The sequence below is a fragment of the Chrysemys picta genome, chromosome 9 (genome assembly GCF_011386835.1).
Source record: "Chrysemys picta bellii isolate R12L10 chromosome 9, ASM1138683v2, whole genome shotgun sequence".
NCBI lineage: Eukaryota > Metazoa > Chordata > Testudines > Emydidae > Chrysemys > Chrysemys picta.
Window position 1 is genome coordinate 58,175,156 of NC_088799.1, and position 15,286 is coordinate 58,190,441.

The 15,286-nt window shown below is 51.1% G+C and overlaps 1 protein-coding gene across 8 annotated transcripts in view; it reads right to left on the reverse strand.

Moving 5' to 3' along the window:
• The window catches only part of F8 (coagulation factor VIII), an 84,544-nt gene that overhangs the window by 17,865 nt on the left and 51,393 nt on the right, over positions 1 to 15,286 (reverse strand). For 5 of the 8 annotated variants that reach the window (XM_042858749.2, XM_042858748.2, XM_065556272.1 and 2 more), the window contains 10 exons: positions 14,274 to 14,486; positions 12,876 to 13,104; positions 12,441 to 12,623; positions 11,343 to 11,459; positions 8,940 to 9,011; positions 7,573 to 7,658; positions 3,492 to 3,647; positions 2,809 to 2,953; positions 1,801 to 1,949; positions 542 to 718 (listed from right to left, as the gene is read on the reverse strand). In XM_042858749.2, the coding sequence (XP_042714683.2) occupies positions 542 to 718; positions 1,801 to 1,949; positions 2,809 to 2,953; positions 3,492 to 3,647; positions 7,573 to 7,658; positions 8,940 to 9,011; positions 11,343 to 11,459; positions 12,441 to 12,623; positions 12,876 to 13,104; positions 14,274 to 14,486 (1,527 nt within the window). Of the gene's footprint in view, positions 1 to 541; positions 719 to 1,800; positions 1,950 to 2,808; positions 2,954 to 3,491; positions 3,648 to 7,572; positions 7,659 to 8,939; positions 9,012 to 11,342; positions 11,460 to 12,440; positions 12,624 to 12,875; positions 13,105 to 14,273; positions 14,487 to 15,286 lie in introns of those variants that run through there. The other 3 variants (XM_042858751.2, XM_042858750.2, XM_065556275.1) reach the window with 2 other exon arrangements.

Below are 15,286 nucleotides of genomic sequence, written 5' to 3' on the forward strand. Positions count from 1 at the left end.
TAAAAATCTATGCAAGGCTTTTTTAGAGATGTGATTTTATAATCTTCAGCAACACACTAATGAAATATTTTTAAAGCAAACTTTAAACTAAGGTCCTGTAGACTAACATGTTCTGAGTAAATATTATAGTAATGCACAACTGTTTTTTCAGTAAATCCAGAAACTGACAGTATATACCTGGGGATTGGCAAATGCCTGTTAAATGGCTTCATTACAACTTGAATGGCTCTTTAACAGTTTCAGTGTTGTGCTAATAGGTCTGGCAGGCTGGAAGGCTTTTTCACTTTTAAGTACTAGATCCCTTCCAGAGGAAGACTCACCAGGCTGCAGCAGCCAGCTGTGATGGGAGCCTGCAGGAAGGGTCAGAACAGGGATAGGAAGAGGCGGGAGGGTGGACACTAAGACCTAGGGCCGGGTGCCCCTTATTTTCGGGTGTCCTAGGCAGCATAGCTGCGTATGCCTAAGGACAGCCCTGAGTATCAGTGTCTGTGATCCCTTGGGCTTTCCCTGGTCCCCCATGCACCAGCCTGGCTCTGTTTACCTTCTCCTCACCATCCTGGAGAACTGGAGTCCAGCGCGAGCCATCCTGACTGCTGGAGACAGCAAACTCCTTCACAAACATGTTACTGAAGATGTTTTTGGCGCCCTGGGTTACAATTCCAGTGACCCTCATGATCTTCTCAAAGTCCACCTGCAGCCACTCATTGGGGCTGTTCACCTGGGGAATGACACACCAGCCTTCATGACCCCTTTGGAAATACCCACCAGACACGGTGCACACAGTCCCCTCAGCTCTCAACATGTCAGAACTTTTACTTAGGCATGTCCAGTCCCTCCCACTGCTCTAAGAATGTCCTCAGCTCCAGGGAGTGAACAGGCCAAAGCCTTTTCTATGCTGTAACCTTGAACCAAGTTGGTAACCATCTCTGGACATGGTTAGTGCTAAAACTTCAGAACAATCTCAGCTAACCAGGTGTTGCCCTGCTAGACTGGCACATGGCATGCTCCTGGAACCAAGTGAGGACACTTATTTCCTTGTGTGGGTAGGATCTCCTGACAGCGTCTGTGTCACCTGGTTGTCCAGCCCTCCTTCCCAGTCTCTTTGCAGTAGGGCATCCCAAAATGCATTGCTTCATGTGCTCTGCTGAGGCATTGTGGGATAGCTACCCTGATTTTCCCACAGCACCATGATACAAACATGGCACGGAGCATAATTGATGCAGATGCACAAATCCATTGGAGATACATGTGTTGTGAAAAAGGCTGCTGTGTGGACTCAACTCAGCATGGTGTGTTGTAAGCATGGCAGATGAGAGTGTCGCAGTCACAGTTTACTTGTATTGTGGATGGGGTCTAAATGTTCTACAAGGAGCTGCTGGATCCAAAGAGACTTTGAACTCAACTGGCCTCACTCTCAGAGGGGCTGGGGCCCTGCAGGTCCCACTAATGTCAGTGGGCGGGAATGGTGAGTGCTCAACATTTCTGAACATCAGGCCAGGCATCACAGCTCAGGCTAAGTGTACTCACTGTTCCTACTCTCATCTCTGTAGTGCCTCCTGCTGTGAGAGGCCAAAACTGGAGTAGTTATCATCTGTCCCACAGCCAGACCTCCTGCACCCTACCATTCAGAGCCTCCTGCTCAGACTGGAGCAGCTATGATTGACCCACAACTACTGCTCCTCTACCGTTCTCCACAGGGACTCCTGTCGGGAGAGGTGGGGAGTGTGCCAAGTCAGTGCTCTGTCACTAGCTCAGTGCTCCTGCGAGCTGGGAAATCCCCATTTAATGCCTCGTGGTTACCTTTGGCTTCCAGGCATTACTCCTCTCCTGCAGGTTAAGTCGGGCTTGGGAGGGAGCCCAACTGGAGAACATGTTCTCGCTGTAGGAGGAGGCAGAGATCTGCTGGTTGGAGATACTTTTGTTCTCCATTCCTAAGGGCATAGAGCAGCCTGGAAAAGAGTTGAAGCAATAGAAATCAAGATGCCTTCTGGTTGCCCATTACTCACATTTGGTGGCCTACTGGCCAACATATAGGAGGCAGCATCTATTATCACATCAAGACCAGCTGTCACAGTCCTGCTATGCACGTACCTTACCTGGCTATATCTCAGCTTCTGCCGTCCCCCGCCAGCCCAGCTCCCACATCTCCAGAACAGTCCTGTGCATGGGACACACACCCAACACCCAAAGCAGCTCCTGCTCCCTCCAACCTGCTCTCACTGGGGGGTGGGAGCTGTTCTCCTTGAGTCACTCAGAAGGAAACGTCCGTTACTCCCCAACATGCCTCACATATCCAGTCCCAGTGTGTGTGGGAGGGAGGACTCCATCCGCTCACCTGCTCCCCATCACTCCCCTAGACTGAAATGGCAGTTGACTAAAAACCAAAAGCAAACAGGGTTCCAAGCACAGCCTTAAAACAGGTGAGGATCAGACACTCTTTCTAGGAGGGCGTTCTCAGCATGGCTAACACACCCACCCACAGCCGCTGCATCAGGACCGAGAGCTAGCTCTGTGCTCTTCCCAGGATAGCCATAGCCATCAGCCAATAAGGAGATTTTCAAGCATCAGTTACCTACCAGATGTCACTCCCTCTTCCTGTCCCCCGCAGCTAATTTTGGTGTGTCTGGTGCCAGACTTGCCACCAACGTGGTCTAACCCTGCCAGGCCCTGAGCACCTTTGTCTCTCGCTGAAATCAGCGGGAGTTGATAGTTTAGCACCTGAAGGCCCTTGCCCCCCTCTGATCCAGTGTTAGATTTTAGAGGGCATGAGGAGGAGCTGGAAACAGAGGGCCTCATGGTGGGACTTACTGTTCAGATCACAGCCAATGAGTTCCATGCGCAGAGTGGTCCGAATGCTGTAGTGTGTGGGGTGGAGGCGGATATACCGGGCTATGATTGGCGGGTTGAAACGATTATCTTTCACCTCCGTTGCATCCAAATTCCCAAAGAACACCTGCAGGAAGGGAAGAGATAGGGCCCTGTTACTCCAGCGCATGCAGAAGGAAGAGGACAGAGGTCTACAAAATAAGGAGTGGCAAGGAGACGGTCACTCCAGTCTGGCACTTATTAACCTTACCAGCTTCATAATATAAGGATAAGGGCTCAGTGAAATAAATATGAAACACCATTCAAATGGATACAAAGAAATACTATTATACACAACCCAAAATTAACCTCTGGAACTCACTGCCACATGATGTCACTGAAGAGTAGGTTTACAAATGGTCAGATACTTATATGGACATAAACATCTGCCATGACATGAACTAGGATGCAATTACTGGAGCAATGAATCCTCATGCTTCAGGATATAAACTTATCACGTGCTGGGATTAGGAAGATATTTACCCCAAGATAGCATTGTATGAATTGAAGGGGGTTCAGGTCGCTGCAGAAGACAGGATGCCTGCCTTCATCAAATCCTGTCCTATCAGTCAGTTCTAGAAAGATGCAGCATCCTTTTCAGATCCTACTCTCTCTCCTTTACTCACCATCTGGGAGCTGGTGGCGTTTCCCTTGTATCTCTTCCATCTCTCCCCATCAAGGCCATAGAAGATGACGAACTGGGAGATGTAGAGGCTGGAGAGCTTTTGCCGGGCCCCCTGGGTCTGTATGCCGTGAAGGATCATGGGACGCAGCAGATCCACCTACCGAGGGAATACAGAGATTCATTTCCTGTAGGGTGGTTGTCCTTTGGTATCCGCTGCCAATGACAGTGCGACTTGCACATGGGGTTTGACTCCTCCTAGGTTTGGGGTTGGGGAGGAGCTTCCCTCCCTGCTATATTTGGGGAGGGTGTTGCAGAACCCTGGCTCATTGAGCAAGGATAATCTGTCAGGACCAGGCTGGGGTATCCCACACAATCAGTGATTGCAGGGGCCACTGGGAGACCTCAGTCCACCCTCTCATCATCTTCCCCTCTGCTACTCAAACACAACCAACCTTCTGTGATGGCACTGAAAGACCCTAAGAAATGTGCCAATCTAACTCTCTACACTCACTCTGCAGCCCCAGTGGCCCCAGTCTCTCACAGCCAGAACGGATATTACCCAGCATTAGGAAAATCACACCCATGAGTATGAAGGGTTGAATGGGGAAAGAGGAGCCTCAAGGGGAGGGGACATGGTCTTCGGTTTAAAAAACCAGGGTAGCGACTCAGGACGCATGCTCTACCAAACCTGTGAGTAACCGTAGGCAAGTCACTTCAAGCCTTGGTTTCCCCATCCATACAATAGGGATAATATACAGGATTGCTAAAAGATTGAATGACTATTTGTGAAGCATTCTGAGATCCTTGGATGGAGCATGCTATAAGAGTATTATTATTGTGTGTGTATTGTCAGGAGATTATCAAAGACACTGTGCTGGCACATTACAGTTTTATTTGCTTTGTTATAATTATCTTAACATGACAGTGACTTTTGTGGGTTTAAATTCCCCTCCACATTTTCACATAATAGTTTTGGGCATTCAATACAACTGAAAAGGGATGAATTTAACACTGGTAAAAGGAAAGGCTGTTTTTAAAAAAAACAGTAGATCATTAACCTTTGGAACTCATTGCCACACGATATGATGGAGTCCAAGTGTGTAGCAGGATTGATAAAAGGATTTGACATTTATATTAATATAATAATAAAATTAATACCCAAATTTATATTAGATGGGATAAAATAATATAAGGAATATCAACTTTCAGACTTCAGGGCACAAGTCAACCCCTAACTGATAAGGGTTAGGAAGATTCTTCCCTTATGGCTAGGTTACTCCATAGCTGTCCGGTAGGGGATTTTGCACCTTCCCCTGAAGCAGCTGGTACTGGTCACTATTGGAGACAGGATACTGGACCAGATGGACCGTGGGCCACATCTGGCCTGGTAGTTCCTATGCTCCTGTTTACAAGTGTGGGTTGATCTGGTGTTTATGTGAATCGGGGATGATTAGTGCTGACTAAAGTGAGGCTGGCTACAATACTTGTCAAGATTTTAACTATTTAAGCTGGAGGATTGCTCCCATTCTTAGGGCTGGCTGGCGTCCTCACACACAGGGAGGGGGAGCAGCGGCGCGAATCAGCTGTTTCGCGCGCCGCGGCGGCTCGGGGTCTCCCCCTCCCTCCCAGGCTCTCAAACCTGGGAGGGAGGGGGAGATCCCGAGCGGCCGTTTCACGCGCCGCTGCTCCCCCTCCCTCCCAGGCTTGGGCACCTGGGAGGGAGGGAGAGAAGTGGCGCCCGCGCCGCGGCCACTCGGAGTCTCCCCCTCCCTCCCAGGCTCTCAAACCCTGGGGGGGGGGGAGACTCTGAGTGGCCGCGGCGCAGGCGCCGCTTCTCCCCCTCCCTCCCTCCTAGGCTTGAGAGCCTGGGGGGAGGAGGCAGGGCTGGGGATTTGGGGAAGGGGCGGAGTTGAGGCGGGGCTGGGGGTGGGGTAATTAAAGAAGGTGGGGGGTGGGCAAAATTGTTTTTGCTTTGGGCGGCAAAAATCCTAGAGCCGGCCCTGCTCACACACAGCAGTTTGAGCTGAGAATCCACTTTGAGGATTGCAATGTTACAGTGCCAGGGCCGCCCAGAGGGGTGTAAGTGGGGCAATTTGCCCCAGGCCCTGCAGGGCCCCCCACGAGAATGTCGGAGGCTCCCCCTGCCTCCGCCTTTGCCTTCCCCCATCCCCTGGTGCCTCAGCACGCCGCGTCCAGGAGCGGCCCTGGACAGTGTTGCAGCGGCGTGGCTCGGGTGGCACCTGAGGTCCTCCCACTCGGAGCCGCATGGTAAGGGGGAGGGGCTGCGAGCTCTGGCGGGCCGAGCGGCAGGAGCTCCTGGACGCGGCTCGCTGAGGCGGGGGTAAGCGGCATGGTAAGTGTCTCTGAGCCGGGCACCCCCCGACCCCCAGCTTCGAGCCCAGCCCCTCTGAGCTGGGCACCCCCCTCCCCCCTCCCCCTCCCCCCCCAGCCCTGACCTCTAGCTCCGAGACCAGTCCCTCTGAGCCGGGTACCCCCCGACCCCATCCCCCACAGCCCTGACCCCTAGCTCCGAGCCCAGCCCCTCTGAGGCTGACACCCCTCCTGGCCCCCCCCCACAGCCCTGACTCCTAGCTCCGAGCCCAGCCCCTCTGAGCCGGGCACCCCCCGACCCAGAGCCCAGCTCCCCACCCTGCCCTGGGCAACAGTAGTGCCACCCCAAGGCAGCCACAGCCCATTGGCGCCAACCATCACCATCACCCAGCGACAGCCCATTATGTAATTGCAAATGTATACATACCATTAAAGCATTTAATGTTTTAAAATAATGTATTTCATGTATTTTCAAATTATTAAACATTAATTTTTGAATGTATTTCACTGGTTATTTTTTACATTTCCAAATACATGTTACTATAGTATTGCAACTTTTTTTTATGGAATGGTCCCCCAAAATTGCTTTGCCCCAAGCCCCCTGAATCCTCTGGGCGGCCCTGTACAGTGCATCACTTAACCACTGTTATGCGTGTTACATCAATGCAGGAAAATCCACATTAAAAATAAACATGGAGGGCACCTCATCTGTTCTGCTCATTAATAGGAAACCTCTCACCAAAAGGGAATCTGGTATTTTTCTCTCTCTCTCTGTGTAACATGAAATATTCTTGTTTTCTCCATCAGAGGGAGGCAGATACTAGTGACTTCACCAATCTGCGGGTGAGATGCTAGGCACAAGGTGCAGGAAAGGGATAGGCAGGCAGAGGGGACCCTTTCTGCGGCACTGGGAGTCGCATGCTATTTCTAACTCCAGCAGCACATCCGTCTGGGGACACTGAGGTTAGCTCCAGAGGATGCAGAGCATGCGGCACCAGACACTGAGGTCAGGATGGGAGCGCAGAGTCTGGCAGGAGGGGACAAGTGGGGAAAAGGATAACTTAAACCTGCAGGAAAAAGTGTGTGTGTGTGTAGGAGGTTTGGAGGGGCGTGTGTGTGTGTAGGGGGTTTGGAAGGGTGTGTGTGTGTGTAGGGTGCTCAGAGGTGCGTGTGTGTGTGTGTGTGTGTGTGTGTGTGTGTGTGTAGGGGGCTCGGAGGGGCGTGTGTGTGTATGTGTGTGTAGGGGGTTTGGAGGGGCATGTGTGTGTGTAGGGGGTTTGGAGGGGTGTGTGTGTGTGTGTGTAGGGTGCTCAGAGGGGTGCTCAGAGGGGTGTGTGTATGTGTACGGTGCTCAGAGGGGCATGTGTGTGTGTGTGTGTGTGTGTGTGTGTAGAGGGTTTGGAGGGGTGCGTGTGTGTGTATGTAAGGGGTTTGGAGGGGTGTGTGTGTGTGTAGGGGGGTTGGCGGGGTGCGTGCATGCGTGTGTGTGTGTAGGGGTTTTGGAAGGGTGCGCGCATGTGTGTAGGGAGTTTGGAGAGCGGGGGTGAAACATCCCAGTCTTGCAATGGCCTGAATAGCTTGAGGGCACTGTAGATGCGGTGGTGGGGAAACTAAGGGGCTTTCCCAGACTGAATTGCTCACTGCCTCTTTCTGTAGCCCATCCACAGGGCAAATGACTGGTGCCTGCAGGCATCAGAGGCTATTATTAATTTCACTGAACAATGTCTCCTTCCTCCATAAGTGAAACCTACCTGAATCCAGGAGTTGCCGCTGTCAGTGCTCCAAGCATTGACAGACCCCGAATAATCTAACCGAGCCAGCCTAGGTGCCCACTGACCTGTGGAAGAAGAACACAAGAGAGATGGGGAAGCCATTGGGTGAGTTCACTCACTGACCTGGAAAGACAGGCGTGGTGACTACAGCACCAGCAGCAGAGTCAGAGCACCTCACTCAGTGGGACTGTCTGCCTGCCCCTCACTGTTCAGACCTGGTTCAATGTCAGATGGGAAGTCTGGGCTTAGATTAAAAAGACAGAGTAACACAGAGTCTGGGTGTCAAGTATCAGGGGGTAGCCATGTTAGTCTGTATCTACAAAAACAACAAGGAGTCTGGTGGCACCTTAAAGACTAACAGATTTATTTGGGCATAAGCTTTCGTGAGTAAAAACCTCACTTCTTCGGATGCCAGAGTCTGGGTAACCTCCACTCAGGCATCTTTGTGTGACAGAGCCCTGCTTCCCACATTTACCCTCTCTTTAACAGTGGCCACCATCCTGCCAAGGGACTGGGTCTCCCCATGCATCACATGTTGTCTGGACTGTAAAGGGCTGTAGGGAGAAGGGATAGCTCAGTGGTTTGAGCACTGGCCTGCTAAACCCAGGATTGTGAGTTCAATCCTTGAGAGGGCCATTTAGGGATCTAGAACAAAAATCTGTCTGTGGCTTGGTCCTGCTTTGAGCAGGGGGTTGGACTAGATGACCTCATGAGGTCCCTTCCAACCCTGATATTCTATGATCTTCTTGTGTAGAGGAAACAAGCATCTTGGCCACACTTCTGCTATAACAATGGCTAATGGATTCTCACTAGACTCCTCTGGGGGCTGGAGGAGGGTGCTCTCAGCTGACAGAAGAGGTGTTCACTGGCCACAGCAGGCAGGGAAAGCTGAACTTGAGACGAAGTAGTGAACTAAACAGTAAGGATGTTTGAAGGCACCTGTCTATTGCAGATGCCTCATCTAACTGTGGTTGCAATGGAATCATCCCAGGCATAGAAGGTAAGGGATAAAATCACCAAGGCAACGCAATGCAGCATGTTGAGGCCTCTAGGAATCAAGAAAGGGTTTGAAACCCAGTTGAAAGGGGCCAGGGAAGAAGGCATTCTAGAGCTCGGCTCTCAGAGCCAATGGTATGGCCTTTGCCAGCCCCTGTCTGCTCCCACCACAACTCCTTCAATGCCGGGATGGTATCCAGCAGGAGGCAGGAACCACTCCATAAAAAAGGCTTTGTCTCGACTAGGAAAGTTGATTGAGTAGGTCAGGCCTTGCTAGCATGGGTTGGCTAAGCCTGATGAAAAAACTTGACCTTCTTCCTGGTCACAAGGCCAGAAAGTCCAGCACTCACCGTACTGCCCCGATGCTGTGATCTGAGCATCCGCAATGTTCCCGGAAGCCAGGCCAAGAGGGTTTTGGCACTCTGCAACAAAGGGGAAGAGAGAGGAAAGAAGATTTATGGGCTAGAAGCTAAGACCTAGGTGAGCCTTCAGTCCTGGACACCGAGTTAGGTTCCTAAGTCTGGCTCGGCACAGCAGCCAAGGAGCCCATACAGCACTGCTTGCTTTGCATGGTGGTGTGTATTTCAAACCACATATTTGCTAGATTCATATCTTGGAGCCTCCCCTGGGGCTGGTGGCCATTGTACTCAAGTGACATCACCTGCCATAAGGGCACTCAGTTAGTGCTGGGCCAGCCTTTCTGAACACAACCCAAGACAAGTGGGGGCTTGTTACAAACCTAGAGGTCAGGCCAGGCTTGCTGAAAGGTGCACCAAGTTCTGTGGGGCTTCGTGTGAACCTGGGCCATGTTTCCAGCCACAGCTGGGCTTTGAAGGTGGGCCCTTCAAGATTTGGAGAGTAAATCACATCATATCCAGTAGTTTCAACTAGAAACCAGGCCAACTTGGCAGATTCAGTTGAGCATCACTTAACTTCTTGATTCACTGGAACCTGGATTCCAAATTGAAACTCAGGACGTGGAGACCCATATGAAACAAGACAGACAACGGCTTGTGCCAACACTGGAGAATTCAAATGGCCAAGTTCCCCCCATCTCAGTTCTGACCAGGTCCTGCTATCTGTGACCCACCACCCTGCGCAGCTAGGGTATTGAAAGCATCCCAGGATGGCAATACTCAGAGCCAATGCCACTTCATTGTGCTACAATGTCGCCATGTGACGATGCAATGCTGCAGATCAATAGTGCTAACAGTCACTGTGCAGTGCAGATATCAAGAAGCATCACAGTGCAGTGACATGACAAGTCTCTCCTGGAAGTTTTGACGGGGGTTGAATTTAAACACAGTGTCAGAGATCTTAAACTCGCTTTAAAGGGAAGATAGAACCATGAACCCTTGCTTTTTGCTAGCACCATAGGGACAATACTAAATACAGCAAGATCAGAGATCAGAGGGGTAGCCATGTTAGTCTGAATCTGTAAAAAGCAACAGAGGGTCCTGTGGCACCTTTAAGACTAACAGAAGTATTGGAGCATAAGCTTTCGTGGGTGAATGCCCACTTCATTACGAAAGCTTATGCTCCAATACTTCTGTTAGTCTTAAAGGTGCCACAGGACCCTCTGTTGCTTTTTTCAAGATCAGAGAGAACACTTCCACCCAGCCTTAGGTGTTAGTGACCCTAACTGCTACAGCTATCACAGGGGACCCCAAAAGCCTGAACTCAGGTCCTGGCATGTAAGTAAGGTAGGAATTGATTTTCTAGCATTTTAAAAAAATTTTTGCAAATTTTTAAATCTGCCCTTACAGACCCTTGTTCCTGATTTTGACCTTTGTGGGTGATATTAGCTTTTATTATTGGTTTATAAGCCAATCTGGGATGGTAGCTCAGAGAGCCCTCTGATACACTGTCCTCTTGTTGGGTCACTGGTGTGACAACTGTGTTGACAAATGTCTCTTCTGTGTACTGATGTCTGGCTCCCAGGCCTGTTTGTTGCTAGGCAGTTTCTTTTAAACACAAGTTTCTATGAACATTTTGGCTGACACCTCCTATCTTTTAATCAATCCTTTCCTGCTGTTGTGAAACTAGTATTTAAAATGAGGTGGAAACTGATTTACACTCTTGAGCTGGCAAAGACTTTACTGCAATTCCCAACAGATTTTGCACCACTTTACATGGTAAAGAGTGTTACTGAACATGATAACCTGTGGCCAGCCTCTGTGACTCTCAGCAAGGCACTCTTTGTGCCTCAGTTTACCTATCCACAAATGGGTATTTCCCTATTCAGTTAGCCAGCTGGATTGGCGCATGCAGTGGTGGTGATATGTCTATGCACATTTTTGTACGTGGCCCATAGCTTCTTAGGGTTTGAAAATCAGGCTGCTGGGGGCAAATTTTTAAAAGTGGTTCAAGCTGGCCTCCAGTTTTGCACTCATAGTCACATGCCCCCATTGGATGAGGGTGTAATTCACTCCAGGTGTGAATGACAGCAGGTAGCTATCCTGCTGTCTCTTCTGTAGGCTTGGTCAGGTGGTTAGATTGTTCAGTGCTGTAACTTTCATTCGCCCACAGCTGACTGAGGGTGAAAACTGGTGTGGCCAAGTTTGAGGGCCATGAGGGTAAAATTTTCAAAAGCACCTAAGTGACAGGAGGAGCCTGAGCCCTGTTCTCCAGAGTGCCTTACTGTACTTCTGGACCTGTGAAAATGCTCCCTCCTGCTGTCTAACATGAAATTCTCAGGAGGTGAATGAAGAGTCAGCGAAGGTGACTGTAGAACAAGGAGAAGAGTCACTTACTCGGGTCATACACAAGGAACAGGGCGCTCATTCCAGCCTGCTGGTGCTCTCCAACCTCACACTCCACTCGCCAGATTCCCGGCTGGGAGGGGCGCATTTCCACCGTCCCAAAGACACCTGGGTGAGAAGAAGGGGAGGGACAGCAGAATGAAGGATTATTTCTTTCTAGCAGCTAAAAGAGCAGCCAGTGGGCAGATTGTGCTGCCATGATGCCAATTGCACTGGACAACTCACAGAGTAAAGTACTGCCCAAGGGTAGTATGGGTGTCAGGCTGCTTCCTGAGCCTTAACAGCACATTGACTGGGTCAAATTGTTCCCTGGTGTAACTTCATCAAAGCCAGTGCAGTTAGACAGGAATGAGTTTGGCCCAATAAATGCACTTCAATTTGATACTTAATAATAATTAACAAAAATATGAATTGTTTGTATTACATTGCACTTAGAAGCAGTGGCACCAGAACGGAGAGCCAGGGGGCCATGGCCCCATCACTTTTTACCAGCCATAAAGTTGAGCGACAGGGGTTACAGGGTGGAGAGGAGTGAGTGGGGCGTGGGGTCATGGGGGAAGAGGCGGTGCAGGGGCGGGGGCAGTGTGAGGGTGGGGGCTCACGGACAAGGGACGGTGTGAGGGTGGTGCTTCAGGGGGGAACGGTCGGTGCAGGGGCTGGGCCTGGGGGTAGTACAGCACTGGGATAGGGCAAATGGTTTGGGTGTCTGTGGCTCCCCCCACTTTTAGGGCACTTCCACCACTCATTCCTAGGAGCCCTAGTCATAGACAAGGAGCTCATTGTGCGAAGTGCAGGACAAACAGAACAAGACTCTTCAAAGCCAGTAAGGCATCACCAGCTATCGGCCATTTGGATCCACATCTTTGAGGCAGTGTTGGTTCCAGGGCCTTTTTCTTAGGCTGAGAGGCTCTCATCTATTTAGGTACCCCTTGATGTCAGGTTGGTGCCATGTCCACCCTAATCAGAGTGCATCAGCTGCACTAAGCTAGGTGGGCACTCTTTGGAGTTAGGCTGCTGGCATGCCTGCTTCTCCTGCGTCAGTCCTCTCCAGGAGACAGGTTAGCTCCCAGCACCTGGGTCAACTCTTACCAGGATAGAGGTTGTAGACTCCCATTCGATACTCGTGGTTCGTCCTGATGGCAAACTGTTGCCCGTGAAAATAGACCGAGTGGATGTCCTCAGTGCCGCCCACATTCAGCAGGTACCATCGCACCTTTTGGTGCTGAGCCATCACCAGCCCAGGCAGTGCGTCCATCACGTAACCATTGATAGCTGGAGGAGAAGAGCACACTTGGGACGTTCTGTGGCAGGGGAGTGGTTCAAAGTCTGCAGACAGCAGCAGCCACACTGGAGTGGGCTGAGGTCCCTCTTGCTGTTATCCAGGGGATGGGCAAGGAAGGGGATTCTGGAGCCCTTGATCTGGAGCTCTGCTAGTCAGACTGCTGCTGTAACAGCAGCCCCTGCAGAGTTTCCCTCCTATGTGGGCTGGCTGGATAGGGAGGGGAAAGGAGCCGGAGCTCTTACCATGGAAGTAGCTGCTCCTTCTAAAATCAGGATCGTCCGGCTGGATCTGGCAGAGGGGTGGGCAGTTCCTTTCCATGTTCTCGGCGAGATACCAGCTTTTGGTCTCATCGAAGATAGTGAAGAGCAGAGAGAACTCCTGCACCGCCAGCTGCCTCCTGAAGGCAGGGCTCAAGACGCCACGGTGGCAGATAAGCAGCGGCCCAACCAGGCCAGAGTGCAGATCCTTCTCCTGTAATGGGAATGTAGAGTCCACTCCTAACTTCCACCCCATCCACAATGCCACAATGTGGCTACTCAGAACAACATTAACCACTGTCAGGCAGGACTCTGGAAGCGTGTGCTTCATCCCAGGATGGCTCTCTCTGTGCCTGTCAGACTCCAGCAGCGCCCTGTGAGTGCCAACCACAACTCCAGCAGCATGTGCTGCCTCAGCCTAGACAGACAGGTGAAGAGGCTTTGGCTATGAACGCTCCCAACTCACAGCTGAAAAGCCAAGAAATGGAGAGGAGCAAGGCGTGTGCAGAGCCTGGCACTGGGAGTGGGAGAGGCATGCTGGGTTTCAGCAGGGGGCAGAAGCCCCCTCCCTCTCTGATCCCAATCTGACATGGGGGAAGAACGCACACTTAGAATTGCTCTTATTTAATTTATAGTTTTGACTCGCTGGGTTCCCTTCCCAGCTCCGCTGCTGATGCAGTGCCTGACCTCAGGCAAGTCGCTTAGTCCCGCTGTGCCTCAGTTGCCCCACCTGAAACACTTTGGACAATGGTACAGGATATTGTGAGCATTAGTCAGTTTGTGGCTGAGAAGGACCAGATTTTTAAGTCTGACGGCTGCTCTATCCATAGCCTGCACAGGGCCAGTCATAAGGATGCCCCAGACATCCCACCTGCATGACTCTGCACTGCCTAAGGACTCACCAAGGCAGGGGAAGTTTTGTACCTCTGGGTCACACAAGCAGCCAGAGAGGGGCTGAGGATCTGGCCTGTGAAATGTGACCAGGTGGTAGGAAAAGCTTTCTAAGTCCCAGGGTGATTAAGCTCTGGAACAGGCCCCCATGGGAGGTTGTGGGATCCCCATCACTGAAGGTTTTTAAGACCAGGTTGGACAAACACCTGGTCTAGAGTTCCTTGGTCCTGCAGGGGCTGGACTTGATGACCTATCGAGGTCCCTTCCAGCCCTACGTTTCTATTTCTACACACTCTCAGACCCATTCACAAATGGCCCGATGAAAGTCCCCATCAATGTGTCACAGAAATATCCTATGCAGTAGTGTCCCAGGCACTAACCCCCTTGGGTCTGCATGGAACAGGGGAGCTGGGATTCTGGCTGAGAGACAGCTGAGGACAGAGATGGCTAGCAGAGAGACCAACAGGTTTCTCATACATGGTTCCCACCTACCAGGTTAACGCTGGAGAAGTAAGCCCAAGCCTTGCAGTCAAACTCATTGACAGTGGGTGCCATCTGGGGCAGCACCTTCCAGGAGTACTCGCGTAGCTCGCCGGGCTGCACCACTTCCTGGCTGAATGTGTTGTTTCCCCCCAGGCCTCCTTGGTAGGGCAAGAGGTTGGAATGGAAGGAGTAAGGCCGGGAAGCTAGGTTCTTGAAGCTAACCTGCACCGTGGGAGGAAGAAGCAAAGAGAAGGGTTACATTCCTTATGGGGGGAATCTTGGAGCCAGGGCACTGCCTACACTCCTTCCCTGGGTGGGGCACAGGCTATGCCCCATACCCTTCCTGCTGTTGTTCTTTAGTGAAGCTCAGTGAGACAGATCCTAGCCTCAGTTCTGCTTGTGCATCTCTTACTGGAGTCACTGGGAAAGATACATGTGTTTTTATGGGCAGGATGTGTGTTTTCTCCACAGTGCCAGTCAAACACAGGCCAGTCCTTGCCACTGCTTTTTCCCCCAGCTCCAGCCTCTGGCTTCATACTACCTGGTCTTTTCTTCTTCCCCAGTTCAGGGTTGTGCTGCCCCCATTGTATGTGTAAGCAGAGTCTGCATGAGCTCTCCTCTGCCATCTAGTGGTGAGCTGTGGAAAAGCACTTCAAGAGCTGATCTCATTTGCATGGACACACCCACCCTGCCTAGGTGCTCAGCATGATGTGATTACGGACTAGATGATCTCCTGAGGTCTCTTCCAACTCTAATCTTCTATGATTGCTTGTCCAAACGATGACTTGTGGCTGGTGTTGGATCCCCAGTCTCCTTGTTATTGGGGCAGGAGTAATAAAGGATTGTTATCCTTGTTGTATGAACTGAGGGCTGGAGAACTGTACCTGCATACTCCGATGGAGGGACTCACCCTCAACTGAACGGCACTCGCTAGGCAGGGGACATGGGTTCCAAAACCCAATGAGTTGAGAAAGGGTGTGGGTCTTGTTTAAGGGTCATAAGTACCATTTGACCCTCTCTCT